The sequence below is a fragment of the Zootoca vivipara genome, chromosome 15 (genome assembly GCF_965207765.1).
Source record: "Zootoca vivipara chromosome 15, rZooViv2.hap1.1, whole genome shotgun sequence".
Lineage (NCBI taxonomy): Eukaryota > Metazoa > Chordata > Lepidosauria > Squamata > Lacertidae > Zootoca > Zootoca vivipara.
Window position 1 is genome coordinate 16,066,572 of NC_142598.1, and position 26,409 is coordinate 16,092,980.

General features: G+C 46.8%; 1 protein-coding gene and 2 long non-coding RNA genes across 3 annotated transcripts in view; 1 reads left to right on the top strand and 2 right to left on the bottom strand.

The window, feature by feature from the left end:
* The first annotated feature begins 71 nt into the window (after positions 1 to 71).
* Positions 72 to 3,784, top strand: LOC148683389 (uncharacterized). The gene is made up of 2 exons (XR_015947320.1): positions 72 to 520; positions 3,485 to 3,784. It is a non-coding gene; the product is annotated as an uncharacterized LOC148683389 (long non-coding RNA).
* A 392-nt stretch (positions 3,785 to 4,176) lies between these two features.
* Positions 4,177 to 9,984, bottom strand: LOC148683390 (uncharacterized). Its single transcript, XR_015947322.1, has 2 exons — positions 9,601 to 9,984; positions 4,177 to 5,342 (listed from the first exon to the last, which is right to left on the bottom strand). It is a non-coding gene; the product is annotated as an uncharacterized LOC148683390 (long non-coding RNA).
* Positions 9,985 to 15,897: 5,913 nt separating this feature from the next.
* ENO2 (enolase 2) overlaps positions 15,898 to 26,409 on the bottom strand; it is a 28,719-nt gene continuing 18,207 nt past the window's right edge. Inside the window, exons 6-12 of the mRNA XM_035097063.3 lie at positions 25,684 to 25,817; positions 24,058 to 24,280; positions 21,004 to 21,201; positions 20,200 to 20,401; positions 19,977 to 20,085; positions 18,898 to 18,956; positions 15,898 to 16,905 (exon numbers count right to left, since the gene is read on the bottom strand). Of these exons, the coding sequence (XP_034952954.1) occupies positions 16,836 to 16,905; positions 18,898 to 18,956; positions 19,977 to 20,085; positions 20,200 to 20,401; positions 21,004 to 21,201; positions 24,058 to 24,280; positions 25,684 to 25,817 (995 nt within the window). The 3' untranslated portion in view covers positions 15,898 to 16,835. The remainder of the gene's footprint in view (positions 16,906 to 18,897; positions 18,957 to 19,976; positions 20,086 to 20,199; positions 20,402 to 21,003; positions 21,202 to 24,057; positions 24,281 to 25,683; positions 25,818 to 26,409) is intronic.

A 26,409-nucleotide genomic window follows, 5' to 3' on the forward strand; every position in this document is an offset into this window, starting at 1 on the left:
AATACAGAACTTGAGACTAGTGCTAGAAGACATTACTGTGTTAATGGCTTGTGTATCTCTCTGTCCTTGTGCTGTTTTGTTTTTCCATGTTCTTTTTTTTTAAAAAAAAACTTGTTGGTAGAGTTTGTTACTTTAGAATTAAAATGATTTTTTTAAAATAAAAAATATTGCCAAACGAAGGTAAGTGACAACCAAATACATCTACTCTATAAAATCACCCACCCTTTTACTAGTACACTATAATATGCAATCTTATTGTTCCCAGCAAGCCAATGCCCCAGTTGCACCAGTATAACAGTTGGCACAACTTAGTCAAGCTTCTCCGTAATCTCAGTGCAAAAATTAAGGAGAAAACAATAGAGCAGCCAAAAGCATAGAACAAAGCAACCCCACCAGTGTCCTTGTCTACTGAGCCACAGCAGCAGATAAGAAGCAGATATATTATAGAGTCCTGCTGACCCTCCAAAGTTTCATCCAGGACCACAGAGGTTGTATAAGAACACAGGGACTCTATATAAAGGTAAAGGGACCCCTGACCATTAGGTCCATTCGTGACCGACTCTGGGGTTGTGGCGCTCATCTCGCGTTATTGGCCGAGGGAGCCGGCGTACAGCTCCCAGGTCATGTGGCCAGCATGACAAAGCCGCTTCTGGCGAACCAGAGCAGCGCACGGAAACGCCGTTTACCTTCCCGCTGTAGTGGTACCTATTTATCTACTTGCACTTTGACATGCTTTTGAACTGCTAGGTGGGCAGGAGCTGGGACCGAGCAACGAGAGCTCATCCCGTCGTGGGGACTCTATATACATGGCTATAAAGGCTTTCACGGCTCAGGACCTCAGGACCTTAAGGATTGCCTCTCCCCATATGAACCAACCCTGTGCTTGTCACCTGAGGCCTTTCTCTGTGTCCTCCATCCCAGAGAGGTTTGGATGGTGGCCATATGAGAATGGTCCAGAGAGATTCGCCCGGCACCTTCATTACAGTATATATATATTTTAGGCGCCAGACAAAAATGTTCCTCTTCAACCAGGCCTTTGGCTGATTAATATTCTACAGCCTTTTAAATGAGTCTGTGGGAAGGGGGGTTATTGTTTCACTGTTTTGTTTTACTTATATGTTTTATCCTGAACCGCTCTGAGATCTTATTATAAAGGGCAGTATATAAATCTAATCAAATAATCAAAAAAAGACTGAATAGAACTTTAAGTCTCCCAGATGTCCTGCCACTTCTCCCCCCCCCCCCCGGGAAAATGGAGCAAACGTAAACCGGGTTTTCTGGGGAAAAAACCGGTATTTGCTCTGATTCAATGGTAGAGAGGATTTCCCCAGGGAATGCAGGGAGGCAAATGGAAAACCATCACACCCATGCCTAGAAAGCGTGGGACAAATGGAAAGTATCTCAGACCTACGTAAGTATCTCAGACCTGTGATGTCCGGGGCGAGCAGAAATTTGGATGCACCCTGAATCCGATGTCCCATTGTGCCAGAGTAGGCAGAACAGTTGGAAGTGGGTGTGCAGCGATGGGTTTTCTTTGTTCCCCTTTGAGTTCAACGGAAGAGTTTTAACTTACAACATACCTGTGGTCACTGTAATATTATGCTGGTATATAGGCCAGGTGAGAGGTTTGAGGGAGCAGAGGATGTGGTGTAAGCCCATTCTTCCTCTGTCAGCTCCCTATTTGGGGACTGGCATCCATGGAGTTAACACGGAGTCAGGCATATGCATCTGTCCCGTAGTGCCCTGCTAGGTTATTCCTGATGTCATGCCAGGATAGGGGGATTTACAGTGCACCCTAAAGCCCCCTGGCCAACATATCTGAGGTAAAAAACTCTGCCCAAATTCCCTTTCCAAAGGGCAGCCCCACAAACTTTCTGACTATTGTTACCTGAAAGGTTTTTGGTTTTTTTACTTTTTAACCTCTCACGTTCGAAACCCCTTCAAAACCAGTTCAAACTATTTGGAAATAAAGATAAGGTTCTTATTTTTTGAGTTGGTTTAATCACTAGAGGGAAACAGTCAGTATGGCCCACATTACTTAAGCACTCTAACAGGCATTTTTAGATGACGAAGTTCTGATACTTATCTATTTTGTGTGTGTGTGTGTGTGTGTGTGTGTGTGTGTGTCCGTGCGCACATATATATATTATAAATGTGTGTGTGTACACATATAACACACACACACACACACACACACACACACACACACACACACACACACTGCGCCAAGGTTATCCAAACTTTGCACAATAAAAACTGAATCCCGCAATCTTCATAAATTAGGCAAATTAAGCAAATGTTCATATTTGTTATCATGCATAATTTATTCTTCTCCTAGCTATAGGGAGGCATGAGGAGCTACGTAGGGCAATGAAACCTCTTCTCCCCCCCTCTCTCCCTCTCTCCCTCCCTCCCTCCCTCTCTCCCTCTCTCTCTCTCTACCACTGAGCCTTTCTTCACAGCCACAAGAACTATCTAGCAGGGAACCTGCAGCTCTCCAGATATTGTTGTACTCTGTCTCCCAACACCCCCAATCAACAAGGCCGATAGTCAAAGGATGACAGGAGTTGTTATCCAACAACATCTGGAAAGCCGCAGGTTCTCTACCCTTAAACAAATGAAAACAGGGGTTCTTGTACCCCGTCCTGCATTTGGTGCCTTTTCTGTGCTTGCACAGAATCGCAGAATAAAATAGCTGGCCATAGACACAACGCCATCAAGATACATACTAAATATTAAATGTAATAATTGTTTTAGAAGCCACTGTTGGAGCACACAGTTGACAGTGGATAAGCTGAAGTGGGGAGGGACATTATTCCAGCTTTCCTGCCCAAACACAAATTTAAAAGTCTTAAAGGGGAGAAGCTACTCTTTGGGGAAAGGAATCAGAAGTAGAAAAACAACAAGTAGAGAAAATGCTTCGACTCCACACACCTACACACACCATGTCTCCACTATCAGGTCATGTCATATGGAAGTGACTTACAAAACAGAAAAAGAGGTTTTGGACTACAGTTAGGAACATAAGAGACCCGCTGGATGAGACCAAGGGCCTATATACACCAGCATTTTTCTTTCTTGAAGTCAGTAAGCAACAGAATTAGGACATACATCTCATAGACATTGTAATTTGTTTTGAGCACATTGACTAAAGTGAGCACTGGCAAATCTGATGTGCTTGAACGGCAAAAACAACAAAAAACAACTGGGTGTAATAGTGACAAGTTCTGCCGTGCAAACAAGCCCCATTGAATCAGATGGCACTGCTCTTTATGCAGGTCCCATTCAATTTGATGGCACTTGGGCAGGTCTTGTGCCCTTGATGTAACTGAAACGCACGAGTCCTGTACTCCTTCACCGACATGGCTTGGTCCAATATCCAAGCTGTCACCGATCAATTTAGCAGCTCTCCAACGGGCAGTGTGAAGAGGCGATGTTCGCCGGATAGATTGTCTAGTAAAATCATTATCTTCTCTGCCCACAGGACACACATTGTACTTCAAAATCACATTGCCAACGGGAAGTCGTCCAGTTCAGCTAATCATCTACAAGGGCATTTTCCCCAATGCAGTCGAAGAAGGAATGTCAGAGCAACTTACGCCCAAGAGATACGTGTGGCAGCAAATGTTCAGAGTCCAGTTCTACTGCCAGTCCTGAAGCCAATCTCTATCCTGCCAGATGTTGCTTTCTGTGGGGCTGATAGACCCTGAACAGGACTCAAGCCTTTAAAAAATCTGATCTGGTATAACATTTATATTATGCCAACAAAGCTCTCCCCTTCTCCTCTTCTGAGTAATGTCATAGTGTGGCAGCTCTTGACGTCTGGTGGAGCTAATTCTTTACCTTCAAGCTTTGTATTCAAGCCAATGAGGTACAGGTGAATACTCAAAAGATTTCTGACCCTTCGGATTTTCCGTAATAGTCCCTTCTCTCCAAGGAAAGGCTAAATCAGGCATCCCCAAACTTCGGCCCTCCAGATATTGTAGACTACAATTCCCATCATCCCTGACCACTGGTCCTCTTAGCTAGGGATCATGGGAGTTGTAGGCCAAAACATCTGGAGGGCTGCAGTTGGGGGTGCCTGGGCTAAATCATTAGGGCTTTTTTAATTTAGAAAAGAAAAGATGACTGAGGATGAGGAACATGTGTCTATGAAATTAGTGATAACAGCAGTGATAACAGCAAGAATCTTTATTGAACTACATCACTGGGAAACAGGGGCATAGCAACTGCTTATATACATTCCTGAAAGCCCGGGCCACTCCCACTCCCAACAACGTGATTGGCTGTCTAAACTTCCAAGCTGCGAATCACGAACCAGAGTTCAAGGGCCAATGGCAGAGGCCCAAATCCTGAAATGTTCTGTGATTGGACATCATGTATCGAATCAGAACACAGCTCAGAATCCTTAGTCCAGACTCAAGCTCAGGCAAACACAGACCACTGAAAACATACAGCGTGCAACTGCTAAGCTTGCTTTTCACCCTCCCAGACCCCTTTCTGAAACCACCTCTCTCTTCTGTTCTGCTGCCCTGCTTTGCACCCCCATGCCCATGCCTCCTCCCCCCCAACACCTTTTGTGCAACCCTCCCTTGCACACAAACCACCCTCCATGGTAACCTCCTGCATCCAGGGCCAGCTCACCCATGAGGGAAGGTGAGGCAACTGCCTCGGGTGGCAGGATCCATAGGGGCAGCAGATCCTGCCTCCAAGGAATGCATCACCTGCTGCTTCTGTGGCGGCACACTCCTTGAAGTCCAGATCTGCCTTTCCACCTTGTTCCTGATGCAGATCTTCACTCCCTCCTCCTTCTCCCTCCCCCCCTCTCTCTGTGTGTCATTTTGTGGTTTGCCTCAGGTAACAAAATGTCTTGGCCTGGCCCTGCCTGCATCTTCCTCCTCCCACACAGCGCAACTACGAAGCACCCATTTCACTTTCCACCCAGCTACGAAGCCACCAATCTTTCCTGTTCTGCAGAAGCTCTCATGCCCCTGCTTTCATCTTCAACCACATTCCCATGCCTCCTGCTTCCTCTCTTTTGGCAAACCCCCTCCTCCTGCTTATTGTTCTCAACTCTCCTTTGCACACTAACCAGCCACATTTCCAGGCCTCCTCCCATTCTGCAGCCCCCTCTGTACACACACACACACACACACACACACACACACACACACACTCCATGCTCTTAAGAGCAAGCCTCTCAGTTAGCTTGTTCAATAAGAGAAGGCAAAGTCACTCTGTTGAATCTGGAACTTCATGCTGAAGGCCACAGAAGGTATTGCGTGAAGGGTCTGTAGCACATTTGAGGGTTCCACAACCTTTATCTCTCTCCCGTGAGGCCGCTGAGGAATAGGAGAGAGAGACTAGTGAGTACAGCGGAAAGGGAGTGACACTAACAGGAAAAAAGTGGCAGCAGAGGTTTGAAAAAAGCAGGGGTGGAGCACATTGAGAAGCACATTGAGACCCTGATATGTACCAGGGCTGGGCGAAATCTGGTTTTCAACATCGTGATATATCACAAGCTAAACATCACAATATACTGATACATTACAATGTCTGAAATCTAGAGGCATCGGCTGGCTTCACGGTTTTCCCTGCATCGTGATTCTTGCCAGCGCCTGCTCTTATGATTCACTACGGGAGGCAGGAGAGCTGAGCAGGCATAGTTCACAGGGGCTGCGGGAATCGAGAGAAGCATTAGCTGGCTTCACAGTTTTTCCTGCATCATGATTTTTGCATAGCACACACACACACACACACACGATTCACACATAGCTGCCAAGTCTCCCGTTTTCCCCGGGAAACCCCCGTTTTTCCAGCTGTCCCCAGCCGAAAAAATGGATTTTTTTTTGTTTTCCCCCCCGGTTTATTCTGGCGCGGCGGCCATTTTGGAACTGGGCGGAGCATGCTCAGAAGCGACTTTTGATGCTGCTCTGCCCAGTTCCAAAATGGCTGCAGCGCGAATTCTGGTGCGGCGGCCATTTTGGAACTGGGCACAGCAGCATCAAAAGTCACTTCTGAGCATGCTCCGCCCAGTTCCAAAATGGCCGCCACACCACTTCCGCTATGCTACTTCCGGTCCGGTCCCTTATTTTTCAGAGAGGAACTTGGCAGGTATGGATTCACAATATATTGCCAGGTCAAAAATTATGAAACCAATACCATGATATGGATTTGAAACTAATTTTGGATGATATATCGCCCAGCCCTAATACTCATCACGATTCACTACAGTCAAAAATTATGAAACCAGTATCACAATATGGACTTCAAACCAGTTTTGGATGATATATTGATATATCGCCCAGCCCTAATAGGTACATGACTGAAGTCAAGCAGATCTGACAGGCAGATCTATTGGGATGGTGCTCTTGTTCATCTCAGTGGAGGGTGTGCATGAGAAGCTCCTGGTGAGTTATATGTGTGTGTCAGGGGCGCCGACTTGCCCCCCACAATGACAGAGCCTGGCGTTGTATGACATATCCACATCATGTGCAATAGGGGGGGGCATGAACCAGGTGCCCCCTGAAGAGATCCTCGTTGCACCCTGGCAGCCACAGAGAGCAAAGATCACCTTCTAATCTGGACCCCAACTAGTGCTTTCCCAGCAGCTATGTGGGATGGGAAATGCGGAGGGCATGTTTGCAAGTGTGAAATATACTCGGAGTCGAGAGTCAATTTCACGCTCTTTATTCAGCTTGTAGTAGCAAAAGAAGAATGGCTCTTTCCCCAAAACGTCTGCTATACATACATTATTTACACAATGGGCCTTGCGTGATTGGCTACTTCAGGGCTGCTCCTGTAGGCCAATCAGGTTGCGAATTCACTTCCGTCAGAAGCCTGATTGGCTGCTCCTGCAGGCCAATCAGGTTGCTGACTCACTTCATCCAGGAGCCTGATTGGCTGCTCCTGTAGGCCAATCAGGTTGCTGATTCACTTCCACCTGGAGCTGGATTGGGTGGCTCCTGTGGACCAATCAGACGGCTGCATTCTGGATCCTATGGTTCTAGGATTCAACTCAGTACATAACACCGTGGGAGGCCGATCTGTTGGGGGCCCCCCTCAATATTGGCCCCCTGCCCACAAATATTGAAGGGGCCGAAGCCCCTTCTGCCCCCTATAGTTGGCATCCCTGGTGTGTCTGGTGGTGGTGGGCAAAAAAAATCAGCCACCCCACTGTGTACTCCATATTCTTTGTAACGCCCTTTCCTGAAATTATGGCTTCCTACCACCTTTCATCCTCGTACTGCTGCAACTTTAGAACAGAACACCTTATCAGGTTCTTCTGCTATCAACTGCAATACCTCACAGGGAACACAGCTAGCAAGCCAATGTGGCTCACCACACATTTAATCATTTATTTATTTTTACATTTGCTCCCTTTCAATTTTCACGGTGCTCTTATCTAATATATTTGCATCCCACAAGGCACTTAGCAGCTGTAAATGGGGTAGATCTCTGTCTGCCTTTGAAAATTGAGAAAGAGAAAATTGAGGAGGAAAGCCCTGTGAGTTAAACTGAGCTCGGAGGCAGCGACTCTCCGAAAAGCCACTCTGCAAGCTCTGCTCCGTAAGCAGGGAAGAACTGCCATTGCCATGTTCTATCCACTATTTCACACTTGTTATCTGTATAAAATATACTCGGAGTTGAGAGTGAATTTCATGCTCTTTATTCAGCTCATAGTCATCAAGGAGAAGAAGAGAAGAATGCCCTTTTCCCAAAGCCATCTGCTTATATACATTATTTACACAATGGGCTTTGCCTGATTGGCTACTTCAGGGCTACACCTGTGGGCCAATCTGCCAGCAGCCTGATTGGCTGCTCCTGCAGGCCAATCAGGTTGCAGATTCACTTCTGCCAGCCGCCTGATTGGCTGCTCCTGCAGGCCAATCAGGTTGCGGATTCACTTCCACCTGGAGTTGGATTGAGTGGCTCCTGCGGACCAATCAGACTGCTGATCCTATTGTTCTATGATTCAGCTCAGTACATAACACTGTACAAAAACATGTGTTAGCGTGAGGACCAAATCTAGGAAGACTATAACGTTTAAGAAATTTGCTTGCAGGAGTTCATGTTCAAAATGACTCATTTGCCAGAGGTTTGGAGGGAATAGCTGTGGAAAGATGGAAGGGTGGCTCCCTGATTCCCTGTTAAGGGAAATTCATCATGTCTGTACCAGTAATTCTTGTGTACTTACAAACCACCTCTACGTATTTGGCAAGACTGATTTAGATGACAATCAGTGAACGGGGATAAGCATCCCATACAAACACTCTCTGCCAGCATACAAACACCAAGAAGTGTGGATGCACACAAAAGCTCATACCAATGACAAACTTAGTTGGTCTCTAAGGTGCTTCTATGCTACAAATAGAAGGGGGAGAAATGGAGGCAGTGAGAGATTTTATTTTCTTGGGTTCCATGATCACTGCAGATGGTGACAGCAGTCACAAAATTAAAAGATTCCTGCTTCTTGGGAGAAAAGCAATGACAAACCTAGACAGCATCTTAAAAAGCAGAGACATCACCTTGCCGACAAAGGTCTGTATAGTTAAAGCTATGGTTTTCCCAGTAGTGATGTATGGAAGTGAGAACTGGACCATCAAGAACGCTGATCACTGAAGAATTGATGCTTTTGAATTATGGTGCTGGAGGAGACCATGGACTGCAAGAAGATCAAACCTATCCATTCTGAAGGAAATCAGCCCTGAGTGCTCACTGGAAGGACAGATCCTGAAGCTAAGGCTCCAATACTTTGGCCACCTCATGAGAAGAGAAGACTCCCTGGAAAAGACCCTGATGTTAGGAAAGATTGTGGGCACAAGGAGAAGGGGACGATAGAGGACAAGATGGTTGGACAGTGTTCTCGAAGCTACGAACATGAGTTTGACCAAACTGTGAGAGGCAGTAGAAGAAAGGAATGCCTGGTGTGCTCTGGTTCATGGGGTCACGAAGAGTCAGACATGACTAAATGACTAAACAACAACAAGGTGCTACTGGAAGGAATTTTTTTTTCCGACCATAAATTAAGGTTACCAGATTTGTATTGTTTTAATATTCGATTGGGAGCAGGCCAGAATGGCTGGGGAGACTCAGCCAGATGGACGGGGTACAAATAATAATAATAATAATAATAATAATAATAATAATAATAATAATATATTATTATTATTATTCAATGAATCCGGTGACACTTTTCAACTTCAATGGATTTTGTATAGGGATTGATTTGTAAATCCGGGAACTGTCCCCAGAAACCGGGGACGTCTGATAACCTTACAATAAATGTAACATATTATTCTAGTCAAAATAAACATTCTAGGTAAAGGTAAAGGTACCCCTGACCATTAGGTCCAGTCGTGGACGACTCTGGGGTTGCGCACTCATCTCGCTCTATAGGCCCAGGAAGGCGACGTCTGTCGGCAGACAGCTTCCGGGTCATGTGGCCAGCATGACAAAGACGCTTCTGGCGAACCAGAGCAGCGCACGGAAACGTCATTTACCTTCCCGCTATAGCGGTTCCTATTTATCTACTTGCACTTTGACGTGTTTTCAAACTGCTAGGTGGGCAGGAGCTGGGACCGAACAACAGGAGCTCACCCCGTCGCGGTGATTCGAACCTCCGACCTTCTGATCGGCAAGCCCTAGGCTCTGTGGTTTTAGACCACAGCGCCACCCGCATCCCCAACGCCTCCTGCAAATATAAATGCATTTGATCGTTGACCTCCGCATACATTTGATGCTCTTTCTTATGATAGCACATGCCACAGTAAGACCACATCTTATGCACATCAACTTGAGGAAGCTGTTTCCCGTTCCTGGAAAGATGACGTTGTGGGCTGGAAACAAGCCCTCCCCACGCGCACAGGGCAGGATAGCCCTTGCGCCATTGGATGGTCTTCAGCCATGTCATCCTTAGGCCATCCAATCCGGATGGTCCAGGGGCGTGGCGCAGGCTATTTAAACTGCCCATGGCCAAGGACTTGCCCGTTTTCTCCCTGCTAGGTCAGTTCTCCCGCCCTCCCGCCCTTAGGTTAGGCTCTTTATTTCTTGACCTTGCTATCTATATTTTACAGGCCCTTAAACTCAGGGCCACTTAAACTCAGGGCCACTTTTTTTGTAATTTTTAGATGGATTGTGTTGTTGTTGTTGTTTAGTCGTGTCCGACTCTTCGTGACCCCATGGACCATAGCACACCAGATGGATTGTATTCAGGGCTTTTTTTCAGCTGGAACTCAATTCCGGCACCTCTCAGGTGGGCGCCATTGCCATTGTAAGAGAACGTTGTAAGTTCATAGTGAGTTCCGGCACCTCTTTTTCTAGAAAAACAGTACTGATTGTATTGCATTAGCATCACGGGTTCTGCCTTCTGTATATGAAAGCGGGACTGTCTCCATGTCCCTAGTCCTATGTAAATTCCCGTTATATTTTTACCCAACACGCATTCCTTTCGCCTTCACTCAACCAGTTGCATTTACCTGAATTTCATATTTAATGTTCTAATTGTATTTGTTGTAGTTTTATTGTTGTGCGACAGTTGCCTGTCTGTACTTGTGCTATGGCCATACGGCTAATGCAATAAATGATATTGATTGATATTTAAGGGCAGGACACCTTTGTTTGGGGTTCCTTCCTTGTTCTCCTGCGTGCAACAGCAAAAAATAAAAGGCTATGGACCTTGGTTTGTCGCCTTGGTTGTCCAAGGGGCCTGGTAGGAATTTTTCCCTACTTGGCAAATTGGCACAGGCCATTTGGTTTTTCGCCTACCTCGTAGCAAATCGTCACTTTGTCAGGTTTGGCATTGGAGTATTAGGTTGAAGGGGAGGTGAGGTAGTGGCCATCACCTACCCCTCTTAATTCAAGGGTATTCTGTTAAAGGAATCCGAGGGGGCGTGGTCTCTGTCCGAAGCCCCAGATGGGGGGCTAGGTCTATGGCACAACCCCTAGTGGTGACCTTGGGGGAGTTCCTAGTTGATGTGCATCAGCAGGGCTCCCCCACCTGGTGGTTAACTCTTCCAAGACTCCTGTAGACGGGCAAGAGTCAGATATAGTCGTGTGGTTTCCAATGCCTAAGCCAATACCACTCACATTGTGTAACCAATAAAGTTGCAGCCTTTTTTGCCCATTAACCTAAAATACAGTTTCATGTGTCTTTATTCCACTTCCTGGGAGGGTTTGGGACCTTGCCACGCAACTTAATTCCAAGCAAACACGCGTACAGTTTAGCTATACGTGTGATAGGCTGGAGGCAGCCAAGAATTTTTGAGAGAGCTGAAACCGATTTGAAAAGCGGAGTGGCTCCCCCGTTCTGTGCGGACGCGTTTATTTCACCCCACCGCCGTCTGCAGGCAAACAGGTTTTGCAATGGGTTCATTGCAATGGGAAAATCTGCAAAACCTGTTTGCCAAATACCAACATTGGCTGAGTGTGCCCATTAATCCCTCTTTCAAACCACTCTCTGAATACTGTCTCTCTCCAGACTGTTAGTTTTCAAAGGCTAGAGGCAAAGAGCAGTTTGAAAGAGGGGTTGCCACCATACCTGCCAAGTTGCTGTCAGAGAAATAAGGGACTGGGCCGGAAATAGCAGACCGGAAGTCGCACTGCAGCCATTTTGGAACTGGGCAGAGCAGCATCAAAAGTCGCTTCTGAGCATGCTCCGCCCAGTTCCAAAATGGCCACCGCGCCAGAATAAACCGGGGGAAAAACAAAAAAAATACGTTTTTTCAGCTAGGAACAGCTGGAAAAACGGGGATTTCCCGGGGGAAACGGGCGACTTGGCAGCTATGGTTGCCACTCCTGGTGTGTAGACTCACGCCACTTCTGATGATCCACTCTGATGAAATACGCTTTGCAAGTTTTGGATTGTTTAGGGTTGCCATACACCCGGGATTTCCTGGACACATATGTATGTGGAATACTGCATGGCAGCCTGTATCAGCAATGCCGTTTCCCCATAAAAATAGCTGGGAAACGGCTTGGTGTTTTGTTTTGTTTTTTTGCAATTTTGTTTAATAAACCCTCAACAACTTTTCTGTCCGGATTTTCACTGTTTGAAATATGGCAACCCTAGGATTGTTAAAACCTGCCAAACCTGTTTGACCGGAGTGATAGGGCAGGGTTGTATTTTTTAAAAAAATTACGTATGTGTATGTACCTCATGGAAAAGGAAGTCTCCTTCAAAGCGCTTTAAACACTCGTAAAATATAGTTGCCTCCCTTTAACTGCTTTGGGCTGTTAGAATCTCTGCTGGAAAGACAATTGCATGCAACGCAAATTTACAGCAGGGTATACAAAAACGGCAAGACATTTTCCTGTAAGATTATGCATGCCTTTGCCACTGTACCCCACTTTCACTTTCTTCCAAACTACTAGCTTTCACTCATCCGCTGGTCTTTTAAGTTTGATCACGCGGGCCCAAAATACTAGGAATCCCGTCTAGGTCAACATCCCCATTTCCTCCCTTCAGGTTTGTAGATTACAAAGCAAATAATTTATTAACTCTTTCACCTTTTTTATTATACGGTTAAGGCCCTGTCCTTACATGCCTCTGCCCTCTAGTGGAACGCACACGGCCAAATGCTTTCTGCAGTTCCATCCTCTTATTTCCTTACCTGTTGAAGGGATCACATTTTGAAGAGAGGAGCCTGAGACAGGAAATAAAATGGAGTTTTATGCAATGGTCTCTGAACTACAGTTCCCAGAATGCTCTTTGTTATTATCCTTTGTGAAGCTGAGGAAACTCAGCCAAGTTGCCCACTGTCCTGCCTTAGTCCAAGGATAAGAGGCAGTCCATAGTGGCTCTCGGTTCAGGGCTCTGTGGAGCCATTTGATTCCTGGAACTCAGGGCCTGGAGCACATGAAAGAATAGCAATTTAAAAAAAAATCTTGCAAATTTCACACTACGGGCCCTATTACAGCAGGAATTAAATTGATGGCTGCTTACCTTCTGCTAGTATACACATCCCTCTTCCACAACAAGCTGGGATAACTAACTGCATGAGCATCTCCCTTCATTACACATAGCTGAAGATTATTCTCCAGCGGCTTTATGTACCCATTCAGCAACATTTACATTTGCCTTCTGGATATAGGGTGCTTCCAGACAGGGGCTTAATTTGCAAATGGATCGCTGAGATGCCACAACTGGGATAATGGCCACAGATTTATTTTACTTCGTGGGATTTCTTCTGGAAAGGCTAAATCTTGAATAAAAATGGAGGTGTTGGTGGCAGGATATGGGTTGCATACCCTTCAACATTTCTCCAATGAATATAGGGATGCCCTGTTTAATAATATTGATAATAATAATAATAATACTCTGCCCATCTGACTGGGCTGCCCCAGCCACTGAGGCTTCCAATGTATATTAAAACATAATAAAGCATTTAAAAACTTCCCTATACAGGGCTGCCTTCAAATGTCTTCTAAAGATTGTATAGAGTCATACCTCGACATCCGAACGCTTCGACTTCCGAAGGTTTCGACTTCTGAAGTCGACAACCCCAGAAGTCTTTTTGCCGCACGCGCCCGGCACATGCACAAAAGCGTGAAATCGCGCTTCGCGCCTGCGTCAATCGCGCGCTTCGACATCTGGAAACCTCAACTTACGAAGATGGCCACGGAACGGATCGTCTTCGTAAATCGAGGTACCACTGTAGTTACTAATCTCCTTGGCTTGGGGGGGGGGGTGTTGCATAACTCCATACCCTCCAACATTTCTCCAGTGCAGTGAAAATGGGGATGGCCTAAGGAAAAGAGGGACATTCCAGGATCAAATCAGAAAGCTTCTGTGAATCTGGGACTGTTGCTGTAAAAAAAGGGACACCTGGAGGGTCTGCTCTCTCATGGTCGAAAGTCATTTATTTCTGTATTGGGAATAAATCACTCTTCTCTCTGAGAAAACAGCTTAATTCGACACAGGTTTAACTAGGGACATAGCAAAAAAAACACCACCCATTTTCAGTGCCAGGGCTTGGCCAAGAACCTCGTGTTTTGAGTCCGAGACCTCGCCATGTAAGCAACCCATGCCTCTGTGGTCTCTTTTCGGACACACAACGCAGAAACGTTGGGCCCTTTATGAGTGGCAAAAAGTATAGGGCAGGTGAATTGGTCGGACCACGCATAAATACATAAAGCGTGACCTTCTGCCCTCACCTGGTCCATATGGCCGAATAGCCTGTCTGCTGCAGCCTAAATGTAGGGCTCTACCTGCCCCGATGATCAGCGTTGAGAGGCCAGACATGGCCAGATGGAATTCCTCTCACACAGGCAACTGATAATGTAAAAGCTGAGCACTCGCCACTTGCTCAATGTTGTGCACGTGGCTCCAAATCAAACTAGGATGACCAAGGGATACAGCCCTAGCGCACTGGAGACACAATTTTATGCACCCAGCACCTTGTATGCGCACAATTCCTGATGTCGCAGGGGATCTGCACATACATTTTTGTTGCTAGTTTGGGATGAATACATTCTATATATCGAGATGGGGAAGGAGGAGGTGTCTAAATAGCAAGATTTGTAATAATCAGGGGAGGTATATTTGTGTGAGAGGTTTGAAATATATTATAATATCACAGACGCTTTTTTATATAAAAAAGCTATTTTGTGGCATTCATCACCAATAAATAAAATATATCACAGTATGTTCCCTGCAACAGATCCATGATAAGTTAGTGGATAATGCGTTGGCTGTGGTTGGAATTGGCGGAAAATAAATCTGTCCCCTCCAGTTAATGAATGACTTATTAAATTCAGTACTCCGTCACTTTGTCTCGGTTACTGTCCCCATTTCCCTCACTGTTAAGGCTGGGATGGGAGGAACAGAATTAGTTGTTTTTTAAAGCAAATTCAAAAAATGAGAAGGATTTTCTTACGAAACTCCTCTAACAACATGCAGTTGATTGCAGCTCTATAAAATAGGCAGGGTTGTGGGTGGTAGAATTATGGGATGGGAAGGTCAGGGGACACACAGCACAGCAGAAATGGACCCTTTCTTCTTGATGTCTATTTTCTTTCTCCTTACCAAGGACTCAGCTACAATAGTCAAGAAACAGTGTTTTGAATGTGTTATAAACATGCAACACCAGATGGTGCCAGAGAGCAAAATAAAAATCTAAGCAATTTTTCATAGTGGTTTTCCCCCTTTCGTTATGGTGATTTAATTTCGGACTTATTTACAGTGGGTTTCCCCCCCCTGTGTGTAGATCCACTTCAGGTCTCAGGGTTTGAGCTGCAGCTTCTGGCATTAGCCTCCTTCTCAGGCTCTCCAGGGGAAGGAATAAAATCTGAGAGTAAAAGGCCAGAGTCAAAGGGGCAGAATATTTTCTCCTTGGCATGATGAGAACGTCCGCTTGCTCTGCCTGCTCCCCCTCCCCTCAAATAATAATAATAATAAAATCTGGCTCCATCCCTGACGCATCCATCTACCCTTGGCTAGTGAGGTGTGCTATGGTCTGTACTATGCTCCACTCAGGAGTGGCTCACCAGGTGTGGCGATGCTGGTACCCTAGCTACCTGGCAGGTGGTTTGCTTCTGCTTGCCAGAAGATAGAGGAGAGAGACGCCAGGGAGGTCAGCGCAGTGCAAATACCCTGTGAGGAATGACAGATTGAGTCCGCTGGTGCCTTTGCACCATGCCAACTTCGTTATCACCTTGCCTTACTTTCTTCCAGTAAGCAAAAGCAAGCGCCCTAACTGGAAGCCTGCATAGCAGCGGCTCCACCCAGGGAAGCCCCCTCTGGGATCCAACAATCCAGCCTCTGAACGGTCAGGCACTATCTTTCAGACTTAAGTCAGCACACCTGCAAATCCGAGACTCCTGGCCTTGCGCAGAGCTTGTGTACTTTTCATCTTCCAGAAGAGAAACCACAAAGACATTGAGGCAGAGGCACGATGCTCAGGTGTGAAACAGAATTTAATTTTGAGGGTTGGTCTGTGGGTTGATTTTCTCGTGTGTCTGGGGTGGGGGGGGGGTTCTCCGCTTGCTCAGTTGAGGGTGAAACTTCTGGAGGTCAAAGCAGAAGTGATAGGAGAGCAAGGTGGGGAACAGGTGATGGGGAAAGGAGCGCCGTGTGACCGAACAACCAGAAAGAGAGAGAGAGCGGTCTGAGCAGGATGCTGATCACAACAACACGCCCACAATGCACTAACCCACAACACCCCACAAAGCATGGCATAAGGACCCAGTGTATTGCAGCAGCACACACGTTGCTTTTGTGTCGCCCAAAAACACAAACCAAAAGAACTTTCAGATCAGTCGCAGGTGCAGGTATGGCACCACACAGACAAACACACACACACACACACACACACACTGCCCGAAACAAACAAACAAAAGAATACTTGAAGGCTGGCAGGGACAGGCTAAAACATACAGAATCCTGCTGTTGACAGTAAGCGCTACAAAGGTTTTTAACGCCGTCATAATCCAGGAGTAAAACACAGACTCCCGGCGGCAACAAAGGAGGGGGGAACATAGGGCTAACTTCAGCCACGCGCACGTCCTGGCCACACATCCTGGCAAACATGCTCACAGCACTTTACACCGGGGTGCAACGATGATTCAAGCAGGCCCAGAGAGAAGACACTGCGCAACACACGCAAAGCTTGGCTTGGAGCGCCGCCCTGTGAAGGGCAGAGGGAAGCTTCATTCTCGACACGTCTTGGGTTGGGGGTGTGTGTGTGTGACTCCAGTGAGAGGCCAGAGGAGGTAGTAGCTGGAATGGGGACAGGAGACAGAGGAGCTGGGGAAATGGAGGGTGTGGTCTAAAGGGGCACTCAGAGTCTGTGCACTGGGAAGTCAGCAGGCAAGCCAGAGTGTGCCAAGGGCAAGGCTTATAGGACGCTCGGGTTACGGAAGTTGTGCCCGGCAAAGTGGGCTTCGTCGCCAAGCTCTTCCTCAATCCTGTGGAAGGCAGAGAGAAAGGCAGGTCGTTATATTCACACCCCAGGCCCTGCTTCACAGAGCAGATGTAAAGCAGAGGCGGTTAGGTTCTGCTGGAATTAAAGCACAGAAGTCAATGTACGTCAAATCCCCCCGCTGTACAAGCTGCAGGCTGGGAAGGCCCCAGTTAGAATCCGGCTTTTTCCATGAAGTCACTTGTTAGCCTTTGGCAAGCTCCTATTCTCTCAACTTCACCCGAAATGTGTGGAAAACACTTGGTTGTCGTAGGGATTACTCAGTGCTTTTCTTCAAGAAAAAAAGGTGCCAGAACTCACCATGAAGTTGTTGCAGTCAGGGGCGCCAGCTGGGGGGCGGGGCGAGGGACCTTGGGCCCTCAAAAGGAATTTCAAGTAGGGGGCCAGGCCCCCTTCATATCCCCCACGCTGTGTGCGCACACGCCATGCAACATGGTCACATCACTTGCGCACGACAAGCCAGCATGTCATGTCAGTATGCATGTGTGACGTGAGCACATCGCGCATTGCTGGCTCCCTGAAAGGCAGGGGCAAGCCGGCCTACCTGGTTACAGTAAGTGCCACACTTTTAACCAGTGCTTTTCTTCTAGAAAAAGCGGTGCTGGGACTGCGTACCCTTCAGCACCCCCAGGGGGAAAAAGCACTGGTATTGCTAGAACAGTGGGACCCAGGTGGCGCTGTGGGTTAAACCACAGAGTCTAGGGCTTGCTGATCAGAAGGTCGGCGGTTCGAATCCCCGCGACGGGGTGAGCTCCCGTTGCTTGGTCCCAGCTCCTGCCCACCTAGCAGTTCGAAAGCACATCAAAATGCAAGTAGATAAATAGGGAACGCTCCGGCGGGAAGGTAAATGGCGTTTCTGTGCGCTGCTCTGGTTTCGCCAGAAGCAACTTTGTCATGCTGGCCACATGACCCGGAAGCTGTCTGCGGACAAACGCTGGCTCCCTCGGCCTATAGAGCGAGATGAGCGCCACAACCCCAGAGTCGGACACGACTGGACCTGATGGTCAGGGTCCCCTTTACCTTTACCCATTGCTAGAAAAATGTATGGGAGTGTTTTGGTAATATTTCGTGATTTGATGGAACAGAACTACATCTGCGTCTGGCAATGTTAATCTAATCTAGATAAACCCTCATGCCATTTTGATGCCAAAGGCATGTGCTGCTTTTTCAAATACTGTGTGCGGACAACTTTGCTTGGTCTCCTCGGAGAATAATGGAAGGCTAAGATGCTCAAGGTTCTTGTTAAGGGCTGTGGACAACAAAACCCTTTTATGGACCGCTTTGGGGAGCCAAGGCCTTACAGCAGGTATCTTCAGTTTTTTCAGACCCAGCACCCACTTTTAACCCAAGCATGCATGCATTTGGGGACCCCATTCTTAATCTTCTACCATATATTTGCAAGGTAGAAAGCCAGTGTCTTATAAATTAATGCTAGGGCAGTTAAGTGATTTTTGCTGATTTAGATGGAGAAAGGCAAGGCATCCTTATACAGTCGTACCTCGGAAGTTGAACGGAATCTGTTTCGGAACTCCGTTCGACTTCCAAAACATTCGGAAACCAAGGTGCTGCTTCCGATTGGCTGCAAGAAGCTCCTGCAGCCAATCGGAAGCCGCAACAGACATTTGGTTTCCAAAGAACGTTTGCAAACCAGAACACTCACTTCCGGGTTTGCGGCATTCAGGAGGCAAAATGTTCGACTCGCAAGGCATTTGGCTTCCAAGGTAACACTGTATATACTGAACGTGTTTCCCTCAATTTCCTGTGGCATTGCATGATAGAAGCTGAAAGAGATCTTAGACTTGTATGCTGTTCCATGATTGTGTGTGTGATGGTCCACTTACACTCAAGTATCCCCTAACCTCTGAAAATGGTGATTGGCTCCCAAAAGCTGCCTGCATGCATTTGCCCATTGCACAGAGGCCGACTCCTGCTGGAATGAGAACTGATAATAAGCCAGGATTTCCCCCTTGTTTCTTACCTCATTAACTGATTGTATTTCGCCAGTCGCTCGGACCTGCATGGCGCTCCCGTCTTTATCTGCAAAAGTCAACGTCAACGCAACAATATTTTATGGAGGGTCCACACCAGCATTACAAACGGGAACAGGCGCATCATGAGCAAAGGCATGTGTGCATAGCAGATATTTTTTGGCAACTCTTTACTTCTGGTAAATGAGCTGCCACAGCCACTAAAGGACTGTGAAAATTTGTGTCCCAGTCTTTTTAGACTCGTCTACCCACGTACTGGGGATGCAGGTGGCGCTGTGGGTTAAACCACAGAGCCTAGGGCTTCCTGATCAGAAGGTCAGCAGTTTGAATCCCCGCGACAGGGTCAGCTCCCGTTGCTCTCTCCCAGCTCCTCCCCACTTAGCAGTTCGAAAGCATGTCAAAGTGCAAGTAGATAAATAGGTACTGCTACAGCGGGAAGGTAAACGGTGTTTCCGTGTGCTGCTCTGGTTCGCCAGAAGCGGCTTTGTCATGCTGGCCACATGACCTGGAAGCTGTACGCCGGCTCCCTCGGCCAATAATGCGAGATGAGTGCCACAACCCCAGAGTCGGTCATGACCGGACCTAATTATCAGGGGTCCCTTTACCTTTGCCTTACCCACATACTACCTGAAACCAAAGGGGTACATTGGTTGCCAGATACGAAATATCTTGGGATTACAGTGGAACCTTGGTTCTCGAACTTAATCCATTCCGGGAGTCCGTTTGACTTCCGAAATGTTGGAAAACCAAGGCACAGCTTCTGACTGACAGGAGCTTCCTGCACTCAAGCGGAAGCCGCGTCGGACGTTTGGCTTCTGAAAAACGTTCACAAACCGGAACACTTACTTCCAGGTTTGCAGCATTCGGGAGCCAATTTGTTCGACCACTAAGCCGTTCGAGAACCAAGGTGCCACTGTCTTTTCAACTCTCCTACCCCACTTATTCTATGATGGGACACTCTGGCTGTAGAAAGAGATTATGTCTCCACACTGACATAGTGGTTCCAGCCTTCAACTGTTTCTTCTCCAGAGAACACCCAAGACACACTTTCTCCCCACCCGGAACTTACCTGGCCAGTACAGAGTCCCACCACCAGGTCCGCAATGAAGGTGTCTTCAGTCTCCCCTGATCGGTGACTCACCATCACCCCCCAGCCGTTTTCCTGGGCCAGTTTACAGCTGTGGAGGGAGACAAGGAACTCAGTGGATTTAACTCAGTCCCAACAGGTCTAACGTTCTTGGAAGGGAACGAGACCGGGCACTCGTGGAACAGAGCTGTTTGGTTGGACTCACGCTTGGATGGCCTCGGTGACTGATCCAATCTGGTTGACTTTCAGCAGGAGGCAATTGCAGGCCTTGTCTTCCAAAGCTCGCTCGATGCGTTTGGGGTTGGTCACAGTCAGGTCGTCCCCCACAATCTGAATCCCAACATTTGCTGTGAACTTGGACCAGGCCTCCCAGTCATCCTGATCAAAAGGATCCTCGATCGACACCACTGCAGAGAGAAGGGGGAAACGAGAGTACAGCGGTACTTTGGTTCTCAAACTTAATCAGTTCCAGAAGTGCGTTTCAAAACCAAAGCATTCCAAAACCAAGGCACGCTTTCCCATAGAAAGTAATGCAAAACGGATTAATCCGTTCCAGACTTTTAAGAACAACCCCGATAACAGCAATTTGACATGAATTTTACTAACAAGAGCATTGATCCATAAAATGAAAGCAATAAACAATGTACTTGCAGTCACACAATCAATCAGTGGATGAACTGGGTTCCACACAGTCACGAAAACAGAAAAATAGAGCCACAAAAACAAAAACGCAAGATAAATAGCAAAAACAGACAGACCTCAACGTAACACTCAAAACAGAAGCGTGGCACTCGAAATGGAAGTGTGCCACTCAAATCGGAAGCGTAACACTAAAAACGGAGCACATTCGACTTCCGAAAAAAGTTCACAAACCGGAACACTTACTTCCAGGTTTGCAGTGTTTGGGTCCCAAGTTGTTTGAGTACCAAGGCGTTTGAGAACCAAGGTACCATTGTATTGCAGCAACCCATTGCTCCTGGTACTGAGGCTTTAGGCACGGTGGACTCACCTGGGTAATCCCTTACAAAGCTTTGGTACAGGTCACCCAGCTCATCAGCGGAGATGTAGCGGCTGGGGTCATCGGGGGATTTGAAGTCCAAGTCGTATTTTCCGTCTCTGTAGAATTCTGATGCGGCCACATCCATGCCGATCACAATCTTGTCAGTGTAGCCAGCTTTCTCAATGGCTTCCTTGAGGAGTTCCAGAGCTGAGAGGTTAGGAAAGGAGAGAAACTCTCTGATTTCGCAAGCATTTGCCATGTTTGAAAACTATCCTTTAAGGCTCTTCAGCTTCCAGACCAATTTGTGCAGAGGCCTGTTTATCAAGCATATACCCCCTAGTATATTAGCACAGTGGTTAGACAACAATGCCAGCTAGTGGTTGTTATCCTGCACTTTCTTGTGCAGTTTTCCATCACGCTTTCCTTATTGGACTTTTGGCAATGTGGAAAGTGATAGGATATTTGCCCTAGAAGTTGTGGGATAATCACAAAAGTGTAAGTGAGTAAACGGCTAATCTGGAAGTATTAAATAGGATTGAAGTGGTTTGTGTTAAGTGGTTTACCAAACGGATGCATATAAAATACCAATAAAATCAGATGTTAGAAGCAGGTTGAAGCAAATATGCACAGTGAAGCCTTGGGACCAAACAACACACTACATTAAACATAAATTTAATTGTTATGCTGCACACTGAATGATTTCTGCTGTTGCACTCCTGACAATACTGTACATTCATAGCAGCTCAGCTCGCTCGGAGCAGTTCAGGAACCACATTCTGTACCAGCTGAACTGTCTTCAGGATCAGTCCCCCGTATACTGTATTGCTATCATTTAATCTGGACGCCACTATGGCATGGTGAACATAGCAGGCAAATGCCATGTGGATAGGACTGGCAAAGACTCTGCAGACTTCCAGCGTATGACAACACACAATCTAGAGGCTACTAAACCACATAGTACTGAATGCAAATCAAGGGACAAGGAACGTGGTGGTGTGGCCCTGCCATTGGGGAACAGAAGAAGCAAATTATGGAGCCATTAACAAGAGAGTGAAAAACTCCTTTTCTGATAAAGCAGCTTAGAGCCTTTTCGGCATCTCAGCAATCCCTCACAGAGAGGCGAACACCCCCCAGCCTAGGCCTTGGCTTTGGGAGAGACAGTGCTCCCCCCCCCCCCCCGGAAAAATACAGGTGAAACTCAGAAAATTAGAATATCGTCGAAAACTGCATTTATTTCAGTAATGCAACTTATTATTTTTTATTTTTCTTTTAATTTTTACAAATGCTTTCTTTTTGAAATTCCACAGTAATAAAACAAATAGTTACAATAATGCAAAAATAAACATCGCTATTACATTTCATGAATTACATTCCATTTATAATTGACCCGCCTAACGACAAATAATTACAATTACAACAAATAAAGGCTTGACATATCTTGCTTTGCATGTCATGCATCTATCTCATATATTGGTTTCACCTTTTAAGTTGCATTACTGAAATAAATGCACTTTTCGACGTATTCTAAGTCCGAGTTTCACCTGTAGGTGCTCACCATGAAGTTGTTACAGTTAAATCACTGGGGCAACCCAGTGCTGGTTTGACAACAGCCACATTCACCACCTGCGGAGGTGCTAAAAACTACTGCAAACTGTCTCACTAACTGGTTTAGGGTCATTCCTGGTTCTGGAGCAAGTCAAATAAATGTGCCCCCCTCCTCCCTTGTTCTCTTAGATTCAGGCAGATGTCTAGGGCAGCTCGGAACAGATGGGTGGCATTATTATTATTATTAGCGTCCCTATTTTCATTGCCAATCTAGCAGTTCGAAAGCACGTCAATGTGCAAGTAGATAAATAGGTACTGCTCCAGCGGGAAGGTAAACGGCGTTTCCGTGTGCTGCTCTGGTTCGCCAGAAGCGGCTTTGTCATGCTGGCCACATGACCTGGAAAAACTGTCTGCAGACAAATGCCAGCTCCCTCGGCCAGTAAAGCGAGATGAGCGCTGCAACCCCAAAGTCGTTCGCGACTGGACTTAACTGTCAGGGGTCCTTTACCTTTACCTTTATTTTCATTGGAGAAATGTTGGAGGCTATGCAGCGCCTATGCCAAACCTCTGTTGTCAATAAAATTGTGGTCTTTTGATCCTCAAGGACCACCTCTCTCCATATGAACCTACCCGGACCCGAGATCATCTTCTGAGGCCCTCCTTTGTGTGCCTCCTCCTCGAGAGGTCCGGAGGGTGGCAACATGAGAACGGGCCTTCTCTGCAGTGGCTCCCCGTCTGTGGAATGCTCTCCCCAGGGAAGTTCGCTGGGCGCCTTCATTATACACCTTTAGGCACCAGGCGAAAACGTTCCTTTATAACCAGGCCTTTGGTTGATCCGATTTACATCCTATGCCCTTTTAAAAATGATTTTTATTTTGTGGAGGGGAGTATTGGGTTGCTGTTTTTATTATTATTAGATATTTTGTTATTTTATATCTTGATTTTATTCTGCGAACTGTCCTGAGACCCCCTGGGTATAGGGCAGTATATAAATTCTAATCATCATCACCATCATCCCATTCAAGCTGCCAAGTACCCCGTTTTCCCAGGGAAACCCCCCGTTTTTACTTACCTTTTCCCGATGGTCCCCCGTAACACTTCGTCTCCTGTTTTTCTCCGTTATTTTCTCCTGCCGGCGGCCATTTTTTTCTTTCCAATTTGCCTTTCTATGGGCACCAAAAATGGCCGCCCCGCCGGCTTCAAAAGTTGCATCTAAGCATGTCCGGAAGTGCATAGACGCAACTTCCGGTGCCGGCGGCGGCCATTTTTGGTGCCCATAGATGGGCGGAGCGACACCGGAAGTTGCGTGACGCACTTCCTGACACGCGTACAAGCGACTTTCGAAGCCGGCGGCGGCCATTTTGGGTGCCCATAGAAGGGCGAAGCGACACCGGAAGTTACGTTGACGCAACTTCCGGTGTCACACGGCTGCCGGTCCCAGATTCTGCAGTCCAGGACTTGGAAGGTAAGGCAGAGCCTGGGCATGCAAGTAATTCTACACCGTGTTCTTGTTCTCACCTTCACTGTTCTCCAGGATGTTAGGGGCAAAGCCTCCTTCATCACCCACATTGGTGGCATCTTTGCCATACTTGTCCTTGATCACACCCTTGAGATTGTGATAGACCTCGGCACCGATGCGCATGGCATCCCGGAAGCTCTCAGCCCCGACAGGCAAGATCATGAACTCCTGCATGGCCAGCTTGTTCCCAGCATGGGAGCCCCCGTTGATCACGTTGAAGGCCTAGGAGAGTTTGGGAAGAAGAAAGACGTGGAAACTCACTTAGAGGATACCTACATGGTCAATTTACGTGGTTCGTGTGGGCCTTAACTCTCATGGCTTCTCACAAAATGCCCTGGAAGCCGAGGTTCCGTGAGGGTCCTGAGAAGGTCTTGTTGGCAAGCCAAAGATTTAACATGGAACCAATCCCAAGGCTGCATTCCAGTGTGAGGTTAATTGCATTCGTTTTACTGGCTATTATGCTAGCACTTCCAACTTGATTTCCAACATTCCTTTTACCCTGCACTACCTGTTGTGTTATGGGACTGTGGCTTTTTGAGGGATAGTACATCATGTTGTGCTATTTCAAAAGGCGGAAAAGAACCGTATGCTGGGATAGCACCCCAAGTTTCATCCTATAAGTGGGAGCGGTATGATCAAGAAAAGTCCAAGCAAAATTTGCACAGTTTCCAAGTTTGTGGTGTTGCAGATTCATCCCAACCCCCCTTCGGAAACAACTGAAATGGAAATTAGTACTAAACTTCTGCTAGCTTTCGCCCGATTTCTAGAAGTAGATACCATAGAGAAAATGAAATTTTTCTTGTTTTTTTTATTATATACTCTGAGCTACTTAATGGGTTAATGATTATCTAACTGATTGTCGTTCTCTGTTAGCTAACATGTGAATGTTGTAACCTTAGATCACGTGAGAGGTATTGGGTTGCAAATCTCCCTTTTTGAAAGGGAGTTGCCTTTAGACTTTGCCTCCCAAATGCCATGGAGTGAGGATGTATATTTAGCTCTCCTGAAGGGAGAGTACACAGCCAACGACCAATGGAGACAGGAATGCAAGCTGTGGAAAGAGAGAAATAGACCTTTGCTTAAAGGTCTGTTTGGATTATTTCATATTTTGCAAGATGCTGAGCCCGTGCAAGACATTGTATGGATATTTTGCTTGTATCTTTGATGCTTATGTTTTGTTCTAAAGATTTCTGCCAGTAATTTTTTTTTTTTTATGGGCCTGGACAATGATTCATTTCCAAAAGGGGTTAGTTCTTATGCTTCCAGTCACTTCAAACTGCACAAAAATAATATATACAACAATGCAAGGCTGAAGCAAGGTTACACTTGCAGTGTGGTGATAAAGGGTATGCAGAGAACTGAGGTAGGTGTGACTTCTCTTCTCCTAGTAAGGGAATTCCATTTCCTTGCGTATATGGTTACTCTACAGCAGGCATCCCCCAACTGTGGCCCTCCAGATGTTTTGGCCTACAACTCCCATGATCCCTAGCCAACAGGACCAGTGGTTAGGGATGGGAATTGTAGTCCAAAACATCTGGAGGGCCAAAGTTTGGGGATGCCTGCTCTACAGCCTCCGACATCCCCTTGGGTTCTCCTTGTGTAATCGGGAGTGATTAAATGCTTACCGGTACTGGCAGAATGAGATCTGAATTTCCAGCCAGGTCAGCGATGTGTCGGTACAGGGGGATGTCCTTCTCCGCAGCCGCCGCTTTGCACACAGCCAGGGAGACACCCAGGATGGCATTCGCTCCAAACTTGGCTGCAAACATCGACAAAATTACAAATCAATGGCCCTTTGCTCGACTTACGGATTTTTAGATGGGGTTGCTTCGACTTACGAATTTTTCGACCTACGAAGGTGCCTTCGGAACGGATTAAATTAATAAGTCGAGGCACTACTGTACAATCAACTTTCCAGCCCCACAGCACCTGCTACTAGTCTAGCCCTGGATTCCTTGTGTTATAGATTTGGGGCTGTTTGTGGCTAAACCCTATAAAAGAGTAAAGGGAAAGGGAACCCTGACCGTTAGGTCCAGTCGCGGATGACTCTGGGGTTGCGGCGCTCATCTTGTTCTATTGGCGGAGGGAGCCAGTGTACAGCTTCTGGGTCATGTGGCTAGCATGACTAAGCGGCTTCTGGTGAACCAGAGCAGCACATGGAAACGCCGTTTACCTTCCTGCCAGAGCAGCACCTATTTATCTACCTGCACTTTGACGTGCTTTCGAACTGCTAGGTGGGCAGGAGCAGGAACTGAGCAATGGGAGTTCACCCTGTCGCGGGGATTCGAACCGCCGACCTTCTGATCGGCAAGCCCTAGGCTCTGTGGTTTAGACCACAGTGCCACCAGTGT